Source organism: Myxocyprinus asiaticus, chromosome 14 (genome assembly GCF_019703515.2).
Source record: "Myxocyprinus asiaticus isolate MX2 ecotype Aquarium Trade chromosome 14, UBuf_Myxa_2, whole genome shotgun sequence".
Classification (NCBI taxonomy): Eukaryota; Metazoa; Chordata; class Actinopteri; order Cypriniformes; family Catostomidae; genus Myxocyprinus; species Myxocyprinus asiaticus.
In genome coordinates this window covers 37,698,860-37,717,704 of record NC_059357.1, presented here as the reverse complement: position 1 = coordinate 37,717,704, position 18,845 = coordinate 37,698,860, and the positions used below count along the sequence as shown (strand labels likewise).

The window sequence follows — 18,845 nt, the reverse complement described above, 5'->3', positions numbered from 1 at the left end:
TCTCCGTCTCCCAGGGTCGCCCGTCTCAGGGGCGCTTCGAAGCCTTCCTTGGGTTCTTATCGGCAGGCCATGAGACGGGTGGTGTCTGCTTCCTGCGAGCAGAAGGGGTGCGGGTTCTTGAGGGGTGCGGCAGGACGTGCTGGATAGCCTCTGTCTACTTCTTAACCATCAAGAACTGCTGGGCAAAGTCCTCAACGGTGTCTCCGAATAGGCCAACCTGGGAGATGGGGGCATCAAGGAATCGTGCCTTGTCAGCCTCCTTCATCTCCAGGTCTTCATAACTGGTAATCAGGTTGCTGGTTCAATCCCCACAGCCAGGGGAGCCATGGTGTGCAGGGCGGAGGCGGCCTGTCCAGCGGCACCGTAGGCATTAGTCACCAGTGATGACATAAGCCCACAGGCCCTGGAAGGGAGTCTCGGACAGTTCTGCCAGGTGAGGCATTTTGCGGGCACAAGTGCACCTGGGGAATCGCTGAGTACCCCCTGGCAGCCCCACCGTCGAGGGTAGTGAGAGCAGAGGAGCCCATAATTTGGGTCCAGGCAGTGAAAGGTGCCTGCCACAATCTCGTGAGCTCATCATGCACCTCCGGGAAGAAAGGAACAGGAGCGAGGCGTGGCCATGATTGGTGCTCTGAGCCCAGGAACCAATCGTCGAGCCGCGAGGGTTCAGGGGGGAGTAGAGGGTTCCACTCCAGCCCGACACTCACAGCCGCCCGGGCAAGCATGGCCACCAGCTCCGCATCAGCCTGCGACTGAGTCGAGTCCTCAGCATCAGACTGGACGAGCCCACTCTCCAATGCTGCGATCGAGAGCTCATCCACTTCGCGAGCGCCAAATGAGTTTGCTAACTCGCCGTGAGACGTGCCGGCGGTCTCATCCCAGAATTCGACTGGGGCAAACGAGCGTGCTGGGGAATGGGAGGTCCGTGGGGGGTTTCCCGGTGGAGAAGCTCCCATTGAGGTCCCCAAATCGCCCCCAGTGCTAACCAACGCGGCCTCAAACACATTGGTAGAAGGACTGTGGTGGGGAGCAGCTGAGGTGGCTTTCCCTCTGAGGAAGGAAAGCGGTGACCGCAACATTGCCATGGTCATGTTCTCGCAGTGAGGACATGAACTGTCCACGAACGGCGTCTCCATTTGGGCAGCGCCCAAGCACATGAGACAGCAATCGTGGCCACTGGAAGCGGAGAGATAACGACCGCAACCAGGAATATAAACACAAACGGAAAGCCATCTTTAAAAAGATGCGCTCCGTGAGTGCCACTCTTTTAGAAGGGAAATATACTCTTTTAGAGGAAGAATATACTCTTTTAGGCTGCTGAAGCGCCCAGGGGCGTTCTCTGCACTCCACCTGTGCAAGAGGGGGAGAAGCTGCTGTAATGCGCCATAAATCCAACAGCTTTTCGAGGTGAATGGATCGGCAGAGTAATTCAGCTTGCTGAACACAACCGCTCGGCTCCGAAGAGAAAATCTGAATGAGTGGTTGCAAGCCAGCTCCTTTTATACCCGTATGTCCGGGAGAGTTGCATGCAAATTCCACTTGCCAATTCCCATTGGCCTTTTCTCAAAGATCAGAGGTGTTTGGGGCTCCCAAGGGCGACCCCTAGTGTCACTACATCGACACAACATCGAGTGAGTGACAGATAGGGAAACACAGTGTGGACAGAGAGCGTTTTGAAAACTAAAACATAGTTTTAAAATGTATCCGATTAATGCAGACGGCATAGATGCACATTTTTTACGTAAAAATTTTTTTTCAGTGCAGGTCAGTCTCACATAGGCAGACTTCAGAATAGAGTGTGTTCCATATAGAGTGCAAAAGTCAGGTTCCGAAAGTCAATATCTCATTCATTTTTACTACTGGCAAATTCATTTTTAACAATACCTTTAACCTTTAAAAACCTTGCGGCTAACAAAGTGGCCAACAAAGCACACCAAACAAACGCTGTAGCGACTACTTGCATGGCATACTGTAAATGATGCATTCAAGTCGGTCTTCCTACAAAAATATCTGAATATTTTGCAATAAAATAAAAATATATTGTATCTATACTTTAAATCTATAGTTTTATATTTTTTCCATCGTTTTTAAATCAATCACATCATTCACAATAGTTCACAGGATTTTAGTTCATGCCCTCATGAAAGATGGTAAGATGAGCAAAGGGAGAGTGTTTGAGAAACTTATTTGAGGAGACCCATTTTTGCAGTTGCTTTTGGTCCTGCTAGTGGCACAAAAATTACACACTTCACATTTAAGAATTCCCTTTGTTTCCATTATTTTGTTAAAGTTGTACAACTAGAATATAATATTAGGGATGCAACATAATTATAAAATAATAATATACATCTTAAAGGCAACTGAATCTATGGGCACCCCATATTTAGAGACTTAAGGTAGAACAGAATTATCATTGGGGACCCGGCTCCTTATAGTTCATCGCCTGCATAGGACGGAGAGACAGACAGTTTGAGAGAGGGATGCTGGACCCCCACTCGTGTTGTTGCCACTGAGGCATGTTTACCTGTGGACATGCTCTCCCCGGGGGACAATCCGTCAAGTAGACCCTGCTCCAGGGGTTGGGGGGCCATAGGGGGGACGGTGGGCGGCTGGGGAGGGGGCAAACTGGGTCTCTGCCTGGGTTTTGGGGTGGGCCGGGATTTTGTGAGTGTACCAGTCAGAGAGGGCGGAGAGGACAATGAATGGGGTCCCCCTAATGGGATCTGGCCAGGGGAAGAGGCGGGCGCGTGTCCAGGGGGACAGCCCAGACCGTAAGGGGAAGGGGTACTTGGGGGAGTGGGGGACAGGCTGACCGGAGACGGCTGACCTGTGGATTGGTCTGACATCCCCCCCGACTGGCTGTAGGGAACCTTGGGTGGCACAGGGGCTAGTTTCTTAGAGGCTGTGAAAAGAGAGAGAGAGAGAGAGAGAGAGAGAGAGAGAGAGAGAGAGAGAGAGAGAAGACAAAATTTACATTTGCATGCATGTAACCCTTAAAAACCCTACTCATTTACACATAGTATTAACATCCGTCTAATGTGTACGCAAGTGGACAGAATTAAAGGTAAAATTGGTGGCAGGGACATAAATGACCCCCCAACCAGGACAAAATATAACAAAGGACCTACGACAAATACATTGGTGCAATAATAACAACAGCAATATCAAAACGCAGTTTATTTGCATGAGATGTACATAAACCAAATATATGACATCCTGATCATAAGCACACAAATTGAGAAAACCAAATCCATGCACACAACTATGAAACTCATTTTGGTTAAATATCCAGGGTGTTTGTTTTGCAAGTGGTAAAAATCGTATTTATTTTTGCAATATATGTCTAATTCAATTATTATTATTTTTTGGTCTCAAAGCCTTTTGGACCTCAGAAGAACTAATAATACAACAGACAACGAGTCTCTTAAAGAAATAGTTCACCCTAAAATGAAAATTCTGTCATCACTTATTTACCCTCATGTTGCTCCAAACTCGTATGACTTTCTTTGTTATGTGGAACACAAAAGGATATATTTTAAAGAATGTTGCAATCACTTATTTCAAAACAATAGCATTTGATAGTGAATCATTTTAAAGCTTAAAAAAGCTCCCAAAAGTGTCATAAAAGTAAGTCCATGCAACTCATGTGGAACATTCCAAGTCTTCTGAAGCCATACAATCACTTTGTATGATGTTGTAACAAGGTTTAAAATGGGCAAGGAGGAGGCAGGGACCGGCTGAAGCATCAAAGTAATATTTTAATGAAAACTTAAACAAAAGACTCAAACATAAACACACACAGGGCAGCTGCATGTGGCTCTCTCTCTCCCGAACTGCCATATCCGGCTGCATTTATCCCTCTCCTCGGCTGATTAGTCCAATTGTGGGACGGGCGTGCATAGTTACGGCCCGGCCCCGCCCTCCTCCTTGTCACAGATGTACAGGCCAAAACTTAAGTCGTGAATTCAATGGCCAAAAGAATGCAAATGGCCGAAAACAAAAGAAGCAAATTGTGAAAGTGGAAGTGAAAGTGGAGATTTATAGTGAAAAAGGACTTAAATATTAATCATTTTCTCACCCCATATTTAGGTCATTTTTGGGAATTTGTGAGCAGCACACAAATCCAATATGGCGCCACGTCCATAACATCAAATCTCATTTGTTCTTGTGTCATCATGACGCCATGACTTTTAGTCACAAGACACGCAAGAACCAATGAGAGTGAACAACAACATAAGAATCTTAAATGAGTTGCATGGACTATTAGTTATTTGATTGCAACATTTTTTAAAATATCTCCTTTTGTGTCCCACAGAAGAATGAATGTTATTTGGATTTACATTAGGGTGAGTATATAAAATAACTTCAAATTTTGGGTAAACTATTCCTTTAATTTACTGTCATTCTGTGAAATCTGTGCCTTTTGTGTCTCTCATTAAATTTTGTGTAAACAATGACTTTTTAACAATGAATAGCTGATGCCAACTTTTACGACGTATTATAATAGGCAATTTCTTAGCACATCAGGAAAAATCCAGTAACTTTATTTTATTTTTAAGTATGTTTTATTTTTTTTATTTTTTTTTTTTATCATCTTCTTTTATAAGAATGCCTTTTGACCTTTCCCCAGCCCTGTGTTTACAACTTATCCAACTTATGTATTTAGTATTTATTCTCCCAGCTTGTGTTAACCCTGTTACCATCATAACTCCAGCTTATTCAAATAATAATGTATAGTTCCATAAAAAAATAAGTACAAGTAAGGAATTACAATTACAATAAAAATTAACTGTTAATAATTGCCAGTCATACAAAAAAATTATATGTTCTGTAACTTGACCACTTTTGATAATTGAAAAAATGATAATAGCGATACTACCAGGTGTAAACAGTATGTAGAAGGATTTTATCCTGACATTACTTTACATCAAATGATTAAAATCATTGAACAGGAACCTTTGTGTAGGGTGTGGGGGCTGTGCTCCGCCGAGTGTGGAGACTGGCTGTTGCTCTGCTGACCGCTGACAGGGGGCACTGTTGCTCCTGAGGCCTGCACAGACTTGTGGCCAATCACAGGAGAGAGCTCCTTGGTCTTCAGAGTGCTGGAGAGAGAGACAGACATGACTGCCTGCCATCAGTCTGTGCCCATAATATGATCATTGACAAACAGTGTGCAAGAACCCCTCACACTCCCCCATTGTAACCAATGAAACATAACAATATCGCAACTTCTGATGCCCCGAATAAAATAAATAAATAAAAAAAAGACAAGCTTAAACCAGCCTAATGTGGTTTGCTGGTCTCCCAGCCTGGTTTAGCTGGTCTGTTTTGCTGATTTTAGAGGGTTTTCGGCACTAACCAGCTGGTCATGCTTGGAGTCCAGCCAAACACCAGCTTGGTCAGGCTAGGAAATTGTCTAGAACAGCTAAAAACCAGCCTGGCCAGGCTGGGAGACCAGCTAAATCAGCTTAAACCAGCTAATGTTTGCTAGTCTCCCAGCCTGGCCAAGACGTTCAGGCTGGTCTGTTTTTTTCTAGTTTTAGAAAGGTTTAGCGCATTTGTCAGCTTGGCCAGACTCAGAAACCGACCAGACCAGCAAACTTTGGTTTAAGCTGTTTGTTTTTTTGTTTCGTTTTTCAGTAGGCCCACATTTTTTAATAATTTACAATTATATATTTAACAGATGCTTTTATCCAAAGTGACTTACAGTATATTTAAGCAACATATTTTATCAGCATGTGTGTTCCCTGGGATTTGAACCCTTAACCTTGGTGTATATAGCGCACTACTCTACCAACAGGGACTAAAAGAACTTGATTACACAAAACAGATGTTGTTTTTGTTGCTAATTTCTCAGATAACACAAGGGATATTTTGAACATTCACTGTGGCCACCATCATTATTTAAAATCAAATCCCCATTTGATCTCGTGTGGGTGACATTTTTTTTTCAAAGACATGTGAAGGTGGATTTACAGTGAGTGTATTTCTCATCCGCGTCAGCAGGAGAGGGATTGAGTGTCCTTGCCCAGCAAACACACACACATACACACACGCAGCATGCATCTTTAATATAACTGAGCATGTGGAGCTTGTTTGTCACTCTGACAGCTCTATTGAGGCACCTCTCAGTACACTCTGGGGAAGATAAATCTGTTTCTATGTGCACACATGGACACATGAGTCTTCTACATCTGTATCTGTGTAGACACGCAGAGAATGAATCTGCGGTATCTACATCTATGTGACTATGTTTGGAATGAATCCGCCACATCTATGACTTAATCGCTGCAGTTACCTGCGTTGAGGACTTTTGAATGAAGGCTTATGAGGGTAGATGGGGTGGCGGAAGCTCTATCACCCTGTCTTGGTCTAAGACACATTTAATAGAATTAGTATGGCCCATACTAGTGGTTCTCAACTGGTTTTGCTTCAGGAAACAAATTTTACATTGGACATAGGTTGCAATCCAACAGTACAAAAATTGTTTGTTGTACAAAACATTAAATGTCCTTAAAATAAAACATTTACATTTATTAATATTAACATGAACTACATACACTGCAAAAAATCATTTTCTTGTTTTCTGGTAAAAATATCTATAAACATTCTTAAAAAAGATGAATTTACTTGATGTAAAATGACATAGAATTTTCTTTAAAAAAAAAATAAAAAAAAAAATATATATATATATATAAAACATTGCCAATGGGATAAAAAAAAAAAAAATGATTCAAGGGGAAAACAAGTTTTTTTGTCTTACCCCATTGGCAAATATATATATATATATATATATATATATATATATATATATATATATATATATATATATATATATATTGTTTAAGCATAAACCCCACTAAATTTTGTTAGATTTTTTTGAAAAAAACGCCTAATATCTTGTCGTTCCGCATCTTAATGATTGTTCTTGCAATGTTTTAAAGGGATAGTTCACTCAAAAATGAAATATCTCTCATCATTTACTCACCCTTATGCCATCCCAGATGTGTATGACTAACCTTCTACAAAATGCAAATTAAGATTTTTAGAAGAATATTTCAGATCTGTAGGTCCATATGAATGGCAAGTGAATGGTGACCAGAAAGTTGAAGCTCCAAAAAGCACATAAAGGCAGCATAAAAGTAATCCATACAACGTCATGGTTACTTGTGTAACCTCCGTTCCCTGATGGAGGGAACGAGACGTTGTGTCGATGTAGTGACACTAGGGGTCACTCTTGGGAGCCCGAGACACCTCTGGTCTTTGATAAAAGGCCAATGAAAATTGGCGAGTGGTATTTGCATGCCACTCCCCCGGACATACAGGTATAAAAGGAGCTGGTATGCAACCACTCATTCAGGTTTTATGCTGAGGAGCCGATATAAGGTCCGGCCATTTCAGCGGGTAGTTCAGCGTTGTGGCAGGAGGGACACAACGTCTCGTTCCCTCCAACAGGGAATGGAGGTTACACAAGTAACCATGATGTTCCCTATCTGTCACTCACTCGACGTTGTGTCGATGTAGTGAAACTAGGGGTCCCTATACGAAACGCCACAATTGGATGAACAGTGTTACATGAACTGGCGGTGTGTGGTGGGCAGACTACTGTGTGCCTCATAGCCAGCACACCAGGTCGACACGTAACCTCCCCCAACATAGTGATGAGTGTCGAACGGCCCTTTTTGGGGACAAGTCGACTACCCAAAAGATAGAGACAGGCTTAATCCAGTCGTAACCTCTTTTCCCCTCCTCTTTTTCCACTCCCTAAAAAAGAAGGGGGATTATCCGACTGGGCCGCCAGGTCTAGTAGGGGGGTGTCCCTCCCAAGGGGAAGACACCGCGGAGACCACACCTCGCCCAAAGAGAGGGAGGGATATTTAAGTGGAAGGATATGTCACATGGTCTTTCCAACCATGTGGAGAATCTTCAAGGTAGATCCAGCCCAATGGGGGAGGAGTTACTACAAACATGGAGACTGGGGCAGAGGGGCTCTGCCCAAGGAAGATGCAGTTTGCCAACAGGGAAACGAATTAGCGGAAGATATATATCGCATAGGGTTAGCCTTACAGGGAATCACCACATGCGGAGCACCTACCCCAGAACAGGGCTCTTAGCGCATGTTCTCTCCGAAAACTCGACAGCCCCAGGGCTCGGAGGAAGTCAACCAGGGAACAAACTTGTGAACACTACTGGGAATTAATGGCGCAGGTCTTCAGCTCAAAAGGGGGTGGAAGGCGCTATGTGCAAGCGATACACCCGGCCGGCTATCCTGGGCTTATCCACTTGTGTTGCGTGCCACTACCTGGGACGAAACCGGTTCCACCCAGAGGTTGTAGAACCTCGCAAAGGTGTTGGGTGTTGCCCAGCACGCTGCTCTGCAAATGTCTGTTAGAGAGGCACCCTTGGCCAGGGCCCAGGGAGCCGCTACACCTCTGGTAGAATGGACTCATAGCCCTACTGGGGGCTGCATGTCCTGGGTGACATATGCCATAGTTATGGCGTCAATGAGCCAGTGGGCGATCCTCTGCTTGGAGACAGCGCTTCCTTTCTGCTGTACACCAAAGCAGACAAAGAGCTGCTTAGAGATTCTAAAGCTCTGCGTGCGATCCAAATAGTTGCGTAAAGCGCACACCGGACACAGCAATGACAGGGCTGGGTCTGCCTCCTCCTGGGGCAGCACTTGCAGGTTCACCACCTGGTCCCTAAAAGGGGTGGTGGGAACCTTGGGCACATAGCCTGGTCGGGGTCTCAGGATAACATGAGAGTAACCCGGACTGAACTCCAGGCACGTTTCGCTGACAGAGAATGCTTGCAGGTCACCTACCCTCTTGATGGAAGTGAGCGCAGTCAGGAGTGCAGTCTTCAAGGAGAGTGCCTTAAGCTCGGCTGACTGCAAAGGCTCAAAGGGGGCTCTCTGTAGACCCTGAAGAACTGCAGAGAGGTCCGATGAGGGAACAAGGCGTGGTCTGGAGGGATTCAGCCTCCTGGCACCTCTTAGGAACCTGATGATCAGGTCGTGCTTCCCTAAGGACATACCGTCGACTACGTCATGGTGTGCTGCTATGGTGGCAATGTACACCTTCAAGATGGAAGGGGACAGCCTCCTTTCCAACCTCTCCTGCAGGAAGGAAAGCACTGATCCGACTGCACATCTCTGGGGGTCTTCCCGTCGGGAAGAACACCACTTAGCGAACAGACGCCACTTAAAGGCATACAGGCGCCTCGTAGAGGGGGCCCTAGCCTGAGTGATCGTGTCTACCACAGGTGGTAGACAGCTTAGGTCTTCCACGTCCCGTCTAGGGGCCAGACATGGAGATTCCAGAGGTCTGGTGGTGGGTGCCAGATGATGCCCCGTCCCTGAGAAAGAAGATCCTTCCTCAGGGGAATTCACCGGGAAGGGGGGGGGGGCTGTCACGAGGAGCATGAGGTCCAAGAACCATGCCTGGGCAGGCCAGTAGGGTGCTATCAGGATGACCTGCTCCTCATCCTCCCTGACCTTGCACAGGGTCTGTGCAAGTAGGCTCACTGGGGGAAAACGCATATTTGCATATGCCAGGGGGCCAGCTGTGTGCCAGCGTGTTTATGCCGAGGGGGGCCTCGGTCAGGGCGTACCAGAGCGGGCAGTGGGGAGGATTCTTGGGAGGCGAACAGGTGCACCTGTGCCTGTCCGAATCGACTCTAAATCAGCTGGACCACCTAAGGGTGGAGTCTCCACTCTCCCCTGAGGGTAACCTGTCGTGACAGCACGTCCGCTGTAGTGTTGAGGTTGCCCGGGATGTGAATGGCTCGCAGCGACTTGAAGTGCTGCTGACTCCAGAGGAGGAGACGGTGGGCGAGTTGTGACATACAACGAGAGTGCAGACTGCCTTGGCGGTTGACATATGCTACCATTGCTGTGTTGTCTGTCTAAACTAACACGTGCTTGCCCTGGATCAATGGCCGAAACCTCCGCAGGGCGAGCAGAATTGCCAACAACTCGAGGCAGTTGATGTGCCAATGCAGTCGCGGACCCGTCCACAAGCTGGCGGCTGCGTGCCCGTTGCAAACAGTGCCCCAGCCCATTTTGGAGGTGTACGTCGTGACGACGACGCGCCTGGAGACCAGTTCTAGGGGAAAACCTGCCCATAGAAATGAGAGGTCAGTCTAAGGGCTGAAAAGATGGTGACAGACCGGTGTGATGACCACGTGATGTGTCCCGCAGTGCCATGCCCATCTCGGGACTCGAGTCTGAAGCCAGTGCTGAAGCGGTCTCATATGCATCAACCCGAGCAGGGTGGCCGCCGCTGAGGATGCCATATGCCCCAGGAGCCTCTGAAAAAGTTTCAGTGGAACTGCTGTTTTCTGTTTGAACACCTTCAAACAGACCAACACCGACTGGGTGTGCTCGGTTGTGAGGCGCGCTGTCAAAGAGACCGAGTCCAACTCCAAACCGAGAAAAGAGATGCTCTGAACAGGGAGGAGCTTGCTCTTTTCCTGGTTGACCCGAAGCCCTAGTCGGCTGAAGTGTGAGAGCACCAAGTCCCTGTGTGCACACAACATGTCCCGATAGTGAGCTAAGATAAGCCAGTCATCGAGATAGTTGAGATTGCGAATGCCCACCTCCCTTAGCAGGGCAAGGGCTGCCTCTGCGACCTTCATGAAGATGCGAGGAGACAGGAACAGGCCGAAAGGGAGGACCCTGTACTGATATGCCTGACCCTCGAATGCAAACTGCAGGAAGGGTCTGTGTCGAGGAAGGATCGAGACGTGGAAGTACGTGTCCTTCAGGTCTACCGCCATGAACCAATCTTGATGCCGGACGCTCACCAGAATGCGTTTTTGCGTCCGCATCTTGAATGTCTGTGTAAAGCCCAGTTCAGTACTCACAGGGCCAATATTGGCCGCAACCCACCGCCTTTTTTCGGTACGATGAAGTAGGGGCTGTAAAACCCCTTCTTCATGTTGGCTGGAGGGACAGATTCTATCGTGCCCTTCTGTAGGAGGGTAGCAATCTCCGCGCAAGGTAGCAGTGTTTTCGTCCTTCACCAAGGTGAAGTGGACACCGCTGAACCTGGGCGGACACCCAGCAAACTGAATCGTGTAGCCGAGTCGGACGGTCTGGGCCAGCCATCGTGACGGATTGGAAAGCGCAAGCCACGCATCCAAGTTCCGCGCAAGGGCAACCAAAGGGACAATGTCGTCGGACGTACCGGCAGGTGGGGCCTCGCGGCGGGGCGGAGCTCGAGGTGCCACACCATGTCGTGCCGTGCTGAGTCTAAGGACATCAAAGCACTTACCTGGCTCCTTGTGACCACCCCCGGAACAGCCTGGGATGGGGGAGGAAGAGGCTTGTCCTCGTGACCCATGGAGACTGTCACATCGGGGGCGGATTTGTGCCACAGCTGGGCACTCAGGGGCAGGAGACCTCTGCTGGAACGCCAAACCTGCCAAATAGAGTGGTGGACGGTGGTCATGATGACGGCCGTGCACACCGAATACGTGACCCAGGAAACAAGGAAACCGCTCTTGCTGAACTCTTGAGTACTGCAGCCACTTGGGCATGCAGTGCAATTAAATGCCAAAGGTAACAAAAAGATGGAGAGGTCTGCTTACCAGCTCCAGAGCAGCGGGTTTCGTCGTCCCTGGGTTGCCCGTCTCAAGGGCACTTTGAAGCCTTTCACGGGTTCTGGGCAGCTGCAAGACGGGTGGGCTCCACGCCGGGGTTGGGCCGAAGGGGCGGGCTGCGGCGGAGCCGGTGTAGTCACCACAGGGGGACACCCTTGGCGATGAGTAGATGGGGTGTGGGATCTTGAGCCGCGCCGGGGCAGGATATGCCGGATAGCCTCCGTCTACTGCTCCACCATCGAGAACTGCTGGGCAAAGTCCTGTGACGGTGTCGCTGAATAGGCCAGCCTGGGAGATGGGGGCAGCAAGGAATCATGTCCTGTCGGCCTCACCAATATCGACCAGGATGAGCCCAAGGTGGCGCTTCTGGACCACTAATGTGGACATCGTCCGCTCGAGAGACCGCACCGTGACCTCCGTCGCTCAGAGAGTGAGGTCGGTCACCGAGCGCAGTTCCTGCATCAATCCCGGGGTGGAACAACCCTCGTGCAGTTCCTTTAGCGCCTTGGTGGACTTGCAGGAGAGCCAAGGTGTGCAGGGCGGAAGCGGCTTGTCCAGCGGCACCGTAGGCCTTGGCCGTCAGAGACGACGTAAACCTACAGGCCTTGGACGGGGGCTTTGGGCACCCGCGCCAGGTGGCGGTGCTCTGCGGGCATAGGTGCACCACGAGCACCTTTATCCACCGGGGGATTGCCCAATAGCCCTTGGCCGCCCCACCATCGAGGGTAGTGAGGGTGGGGAAGCTAAAAAGATCGGGACCGGGCAGTATAAAGTGCCTCCCACAACCTTATCAGCTCTTCATGCACAAGGAAAGGAACGGGGGCAGGGCGTGGCTTTGAGCGGTGCCGCGAGCCCAGGAACCAATCATCAAGCCGCAAGGGTTCAGGGAAGAGCAGGGGGTTCCACTCTAGCCGACGCTTGTGGCTGCCCAGGAAAGCATGTCGTCATCTCTGTGTCAGCCTGTGACTGGGCAATCATCCCTGAAGGGAGGAGCCCAGCTGAGGCTTCCGGGTCCGACTGGACAAGCCCACTCTCCGATGCTGTGCTCGAGAGCTCATCACTTTCGCAGGCTCCGAATAAGAGGTCGAACTCGCCGTGAGACGAGCCGGCGGACTCATCCGGAAGCCCGATTGGGGCTGACGAGCGTGCTGGGGAATGGGAGGTCCGCGGGGGGATACCCGGAGGAGGCGGTCCCATTGGGCTCCCCAAATCGCCCCCAGTGCTAGCCGCGTTGGCCTCATACCCGTGGGTAAAAGGACCGAGCGGGGAGCCTCTGGGATAGCTTGCGTTCTTACGAAGGTGAGCCGCGACTGCATTGTTGCCATGGACATGTCCTCGCAATGAGAACATGACCATCCACGAACGCTGTCTCTGCGTGAGCAGTGCCCAGACACGAAAGACAGTGATCGTGACCGTCAGAAGGTGAGAGATAACGAGCGCAACCAGGAATAACACACAATCGGAAAGGCACCTTTAAAAAGACACGTCTTTAAAAAGACGTTCCGTGTGTGCTGCTCTTTTAGAGAAATATACTCTTTTAGAGAAATATACTCTTATTTCTGCCGAAGCGCCCAGGGGCATTCTCTGCATTGCACCAGTGCAGAGGAGGGAGAAGCCGCTGAAATGCGCCGTCAGATCCAGCAGAGGTGAATGAACAGTTGTGGGAATTCAGCTTAGTGAGCATGACCATTCGGCTCCGAAGAGAAAATCTGAATGAGTGGTTGCATACCAGCTCCTTTTATACCCGTATTTCTGGGGGAGTGGCATGCAAATACCACTCGCCAATTTTCATTGGCCTTTTATCAAAGACCAGAGGTGTCTCGGGCTCCCAAGAGTGACCCCTAGTGTCACTACATCGACACAACGTCGAGTGAGTGACAGATAGGGAACTACAGTGTTTAAATCCATATCTTCAGAAGTGATATGATAGGTGTGGGTGAGAAAAAAAAAATCTATATTTATGTCCTTTTTTACTGTAAGTATCCACTTTCACTTTCACGTTCACATTCAAATTTTTTTGTTTTTGTTTTCACATTCTTTGTGCATATTGCCACCTACTGGGCAGAGGAGAATTTATGGTAAATACAGACTTAAATATTGATCCGTTTCTCACCCACACCTATCATATCACTTCTGAAGATGTGGATTTAACCACTGAAGTCTTATTGACTTTTATGTCTGCCTTTCTGTGAATTTTGAAGCTTCAAAATTTTGGTCACCATTCACATTGTATGGACTTACAGAGCTGAAATATTCTTCTAAAAAAAGTCAGCAGAAGAAAGAAAGTCATTCACATCTGGAATGGCATAAGGGTGAGTAAATTATAAGAGAATTTTCATTTTTGGGTGAACTATCCCCTTAAGGATGTTCAGATATTTATTTATTTTTACAATAAGACACAGATTGTCAGTAAGAAAAATATATTTTTGCAGTGTAGGCCCAACCTTGTTTATCCTCTCTGAAAGTAAACCTGCATTCAATGTAGCTTGGGTCATATTTTTTTTCCTTTCCATTTTTTTCATGGTTTTCAAGGATGAGTGGAATCAAGGAATCTTTCCTAAATTAATTAGCTTCTACCAATTGACAGATGCATTTGCGCCAAAATACCATAATATTTGTCTGGATGCACAACCTATGATGTCAACATCAAAGAAAAAAGTTTAGGAGCCAATTTATTTTGCTAACGTAACCCTATTAAACCTAGATCCTAACCTAAACCCTAACCCCAAAGCTGACAATTTTTGAGCGAAAATTCAACCTCCTAATCGCGTTCAAAATTGCTTATGTGAACGTGATTACTTCCTAGTTTCCACAGAATATAAACTCATATCTCTGGGTGAACGCATTTACTTTCTGGTTTCCACAAAACATAAACCCGTATCTCTGGGTGAACGTGTTTACCTTCTGGTTTCCACAAAACATAAACTCGTATCTCTGGGTGAACGTATTTACTTTCTGGTTTCCACAAAACATAAACCCGTATCTCTGGGTGAACGCGTTTACTTCCTGGTTTCCACAGAACATAATCCCGTATCTCTGGGTGAACATGATTACTTCCTGGTTTCCACAGAACATTATCCCGTATATCTGGGTGAACATGATTACTTCCTGGTTTCCGCAAAACATAAACCTTTATCTCCGGGTGAACGCATTTACTTCCTGGTTTCCACAGAACATAAACCCGTATCTCTGGGTGAACATGATTACTTCCTGGTTTCCACAGAACATAAACCCTTATCTCCGGGTGAACGCATTTACTTCCTGGTTTCCACAGAACATAAACCTTTATCTCCGGGTGAACGCATTTACTTCCTGGTTTCCACATAACATAAACCCATATCTCCGGGTAAACGCGTTTACTTCCTGGTTTCCACAGAACATAAACCCGTATCTCCGGGTAAATGCGTTTGCTTCCTGGTTTCCACAGAACATAAACCCTTATCTCCGGGTGAATGCATTTACTTCCTGGTTTCCACAGAACATAAACCCTTATCTCCGGGTGAACGCATTTACTTCCTGGTTTCCACAGAACATAAACCCGTATCTCTGGGTGAACATGATTACTTCCTGGTTTCCACAGAACATAAACCCTTATCTCCGGGTGAACGCATTTACTTCCTGGTTTCCACAGAACATAAACCTTTATCTCCGGGTGAACGCATTTACTTCCTGGTTTCCACATAACATAAACCCGTATCTCCGGGTAAACGCGTTTACTTCCTGGTTTCCACAGAACATAAACCCGTATCTCCGGGTAAATGCGTTTGCTTCCTGGTTTCCACAGAACATAAACCCTTATCTCCGGGTGAATGCATTTACTTCCTGGTTTCCACAGAACATAAACATTTATCTCCGGGTGAACGCATTTACTTCCTGGTTTCCACATAACATAAACCCGTATCTCCGGGTAAACGCGTTTACTTCCTGGTTTCCACAGAACATAAACCCGTATCTCCGGGTAAATGCGTTTGCTTCCTGGTTTCCACAGAACATAAACCCTTATCTCCGGGTGAATGCATTTACTTCCTGGTTTCCACAGAACATAAACCCTTATCTCCGGGTGAACGCATTTACTTCCTGGTTTCCACAAAACATAAACCTTTATCTCCGGGGGAACGCATTTACTTTCTGGTTTCCACAGAACATAAACCCGTATCTCTGGTTGAACGCGTTTGCTTCCTGGTTTCCACAGAACATAAACCCCTATCTCCGGGTGAACGCGTTTACTTCCTGGTTTCCATGGGACTAGAACCAGTGTATCATAGAGTGTTTGTGTGACAAGCTATCAGTAGCAGCACAGGTGAACACATTTTTGGAGATGGTGCTTGTCAGTAATTCAACAGAATGGGGTTGATTTCATGGTACATGAACATTCGTAAGCAGCATGATATTTTCTGTATAAGCAGAACAGACCTGCAAATCATTTTTGGATCGCAACACCATTTGAGAACCACTGGCTAATACTGTCCCTGCTGATGCTGAGCACTCCTAATAAAGATCTCACATTGATCTTTATTACATCGATGGTGTTTGCATGTGTGCAGCAAGCATTGGGAATTTATTTAATTCCACTGACATTCCTGCAACCTTTCAAACAAATGTGGAGACTGATGATCCAAAAACAGAGCAACCTTATACACAATTCCCACTTCAATTATATTTTTGGCCTACATTACTAGGGCTGTAAGGATGTGAGACGCCAGTCTTATTAGAAATTCTAATTTGATTTGGTAAATGTTGTTGAAGCCTTATGGCAATTAAAATACGTTGCCATTGCTTTAGGCTTTAAAGTCCTCAAATTACAATGGCTATTGAACAGGGAAGACTTTGACTACGTGCTCAAATGATTACATTTTATGTGAACATTTTTACTTATGAATGTATGTCTCTTGCTCTGTTCCAAAACCTGGTGAGTTGCTACTAAGGCAGAATCCTAACAGAAATGGAACCTTTATAAGTGAAATTTAAATAGACCAAAGATATTCTTATAATAAATATTCTTGCACTTGCAAGAAATTTTTGCGCAATGAAAAGCTTTTTAGAATGAGCCTTGCCAACAACTGAGGAATTAGCAAATAATGGTTGTGTGATTGTCAACCCTTACGAAAATCAAAAGTTCATGGCAAATTTGCAGCAAATTCCCCACTGATAATTTTCACATGCAAATTAGCTTTAGAGCAAACTCGCGGCAAATTGTCCATTGCTGCCAAAGGTTTGCCGGAGGTTCACCACTACTGGCGAAGAGCTGCAAACTTCTGGCAAACACTTGCAGTGAATAAAATGCTCACAAGCGGAAAATTTTCAGCAAGTTTGTTGCTAGTTTAGATTTTTTTTGTAAGGGAAGCCCTTCAATATGTCCAACCCAAACTTCCTGTTTCAATAGGAAATATGTAAACATAGGGACATTCCATGGGGTCATTTACAGTCATTCATGTACAAGAGACTTGACTGATGCTAACAGTAGTGTCAAACATTAGCATGTTGCTAAGCTAACAACTTAAAAATACATAGCACACATAAGTATCGGGTGAAATAGTAAAATGTTTTGATAGATTAGCTTATATTTATATGCGGTATTTCCTAGCCTTTGTGTCGCATTAGTGCATGGTTTCATGCTTAAGAACAGAGCTAGTGTCTGTGTATGTGCACATTTCTGTGGTGTCATGCTGTGTAGCCCATCCATAACTATTACCCATAACTATTTTTTATACATTAAATGTCTTCTGACATGCGCTAGTGATTCATTGCACAACAATTTCACTTTCAGTGCAGACAGACAAATTATTGAACACTGGAAATATAGTGCGTCGCATTAGTGCATGATTTTAGGCTTTGGAACAGAGCTAGTGTCTATATATAGTATGTGTATATAGCCTTGTCATAAGCATCCATGTAACTATATGCAGCTCCATCCATGTATATATTTCAACTTCAAAGATCCACTTTAACTAAAGGCCAGTAACATCCTCAGTTGCTAGGCAACCTCAATGTTACAGAACCAGCGGTATGAGATTGAAAAAGCAATAACATTACAAAGAAAGTTCAAAAATCAAGATCAAAAGCGGGAGCCAGCATGGAGGTCTCTAAGGTGACAGCTCGAACAGTACGGAGAGCCCTGGTGGCCGCAGGCAGATGGTATTTACCTAGTCAGCCTGGGGGGTCCTCTCTCGCGGGCACATGGACAGGCAGCCCACGGCGGAGGGGCGGAGGAGGGTAGGCTAGGGGGGTTTCCTAGGCACATGTCGTGACGGGTCAGCACGAGAGGAGTTTTAACGTAGAGGGGCGAGGCGTTGGTGTCGGACAGAGCGGCATGCGGTGCATCACACATGGGGCCATGTTTGGGGAAGTGCAGGCAGCTCGGTTTGGGGTTGGAGTTGATATCGAGTGAGGAAGAGGAGGAAGAGGAAGAGGAGGAAGGGGGTGGCAGGGGCTGGGGGGGGCTGAAGCCGGTCCAGCGCAGGGGCAGAGGTGGGGAGCTGGGAGGCTGTGATTCGGGGCCGGGGGCCACAGGCCGAGCACAGGGAGGGGGTTTGGGGTAGAAGTGGAGAGGGGCGGAGTGAGAGGAAGAGGAAGGGTAAGGAGGGGGTGGCCGCTCCTCCACGTGTGACGCATAGACATGTGAGGAATCCGGCCGATTGGGCGACACGTCGTCTGAGCTGCAGATATTGAAAAAAACAAAGAGCAAACACAGGAGAGAGAGCTCTGGTCAACTGCACACGCATGACAGCGTAACAGGAAAGTGGATTTTTAGCTCCAGCTGTGGCTCTCAAATGTTATACAATATTTATAATAAAAATTCCACCAGGATCTTTTTTTTCTGCAACTTTGCATGTTTGTCTCAAGCTGATATGAGCATTTAGCCAGTTTAGCACGCGGCAATGAGCAACAGGTTTAACAAACAGCAAGCTTAGCAACGAAAAATAGGCGCAAGGAAAGACTTCAGATTCCATTGGAGGAGAAAAGCATAGCGATGCATTAAAAAAAAAAAAAAAAAAAAAAGACACTGAAAATGACCTTGTGTCTGCGCACTGCACCAAGTAAAGATAAAATTGTCTAGTAAAAGCCCAACCTCTGATGTGAAAATCAGAGAGGAATGTATTTTTCTTACCATGTACAATAACCTATCTAGAGAAAGCACTGAAAGCAAGCAAGTCTCCAAAACCCAGAGCAGTTAAACACAGACACAAAAACCCTTTCCTTGGCTGAAAGAGTCACAGAGGGGAGGAGTTAAGCCAGTCAAA

At 46.8% G+C, this 18,845-nt stretch overlaps 1 protein-coding gene across 11 annotated transcripts in view; it reads right to left on the bottom strand.

Annotated features, from left to right (window-relative positions):
• Positions 1-18,845, bottom strand: part of LOC127451677 (rho GTPase-activating protein 44-like) — a 99,276-nt gene that overhangs the window by 13,172 nt on the left and 67,259 nt on the right. For 7 of the 11 annotated variants that reach the window (XM_051716534.1, XM_051716536.1, XM_051716535.1 and 4 more), the window contains 3 exons: positions 17,748-18,260; positions 4,957-5,102; positions 2,525-2,902 (listed from right to left, as the gene is read on the bottom strand). In XM_051716534.1, coding sequence (XP_051572494.1) covers positions 2,525-2,902; positions 4,957-5,102; positions 17,748-18,260 — 1,037 coding nt within the window. The remainder of the gene's footprint in view (positions 1-2,524; positions 2,903-4,956; positions 5,103-17,747; positions 18,261-18,845) is intronic. The other 4 variants (XM_051716542.1, XM_051716543.1, XM_051716544.1 and 1 more) reach the window with 2 other exon arrangements.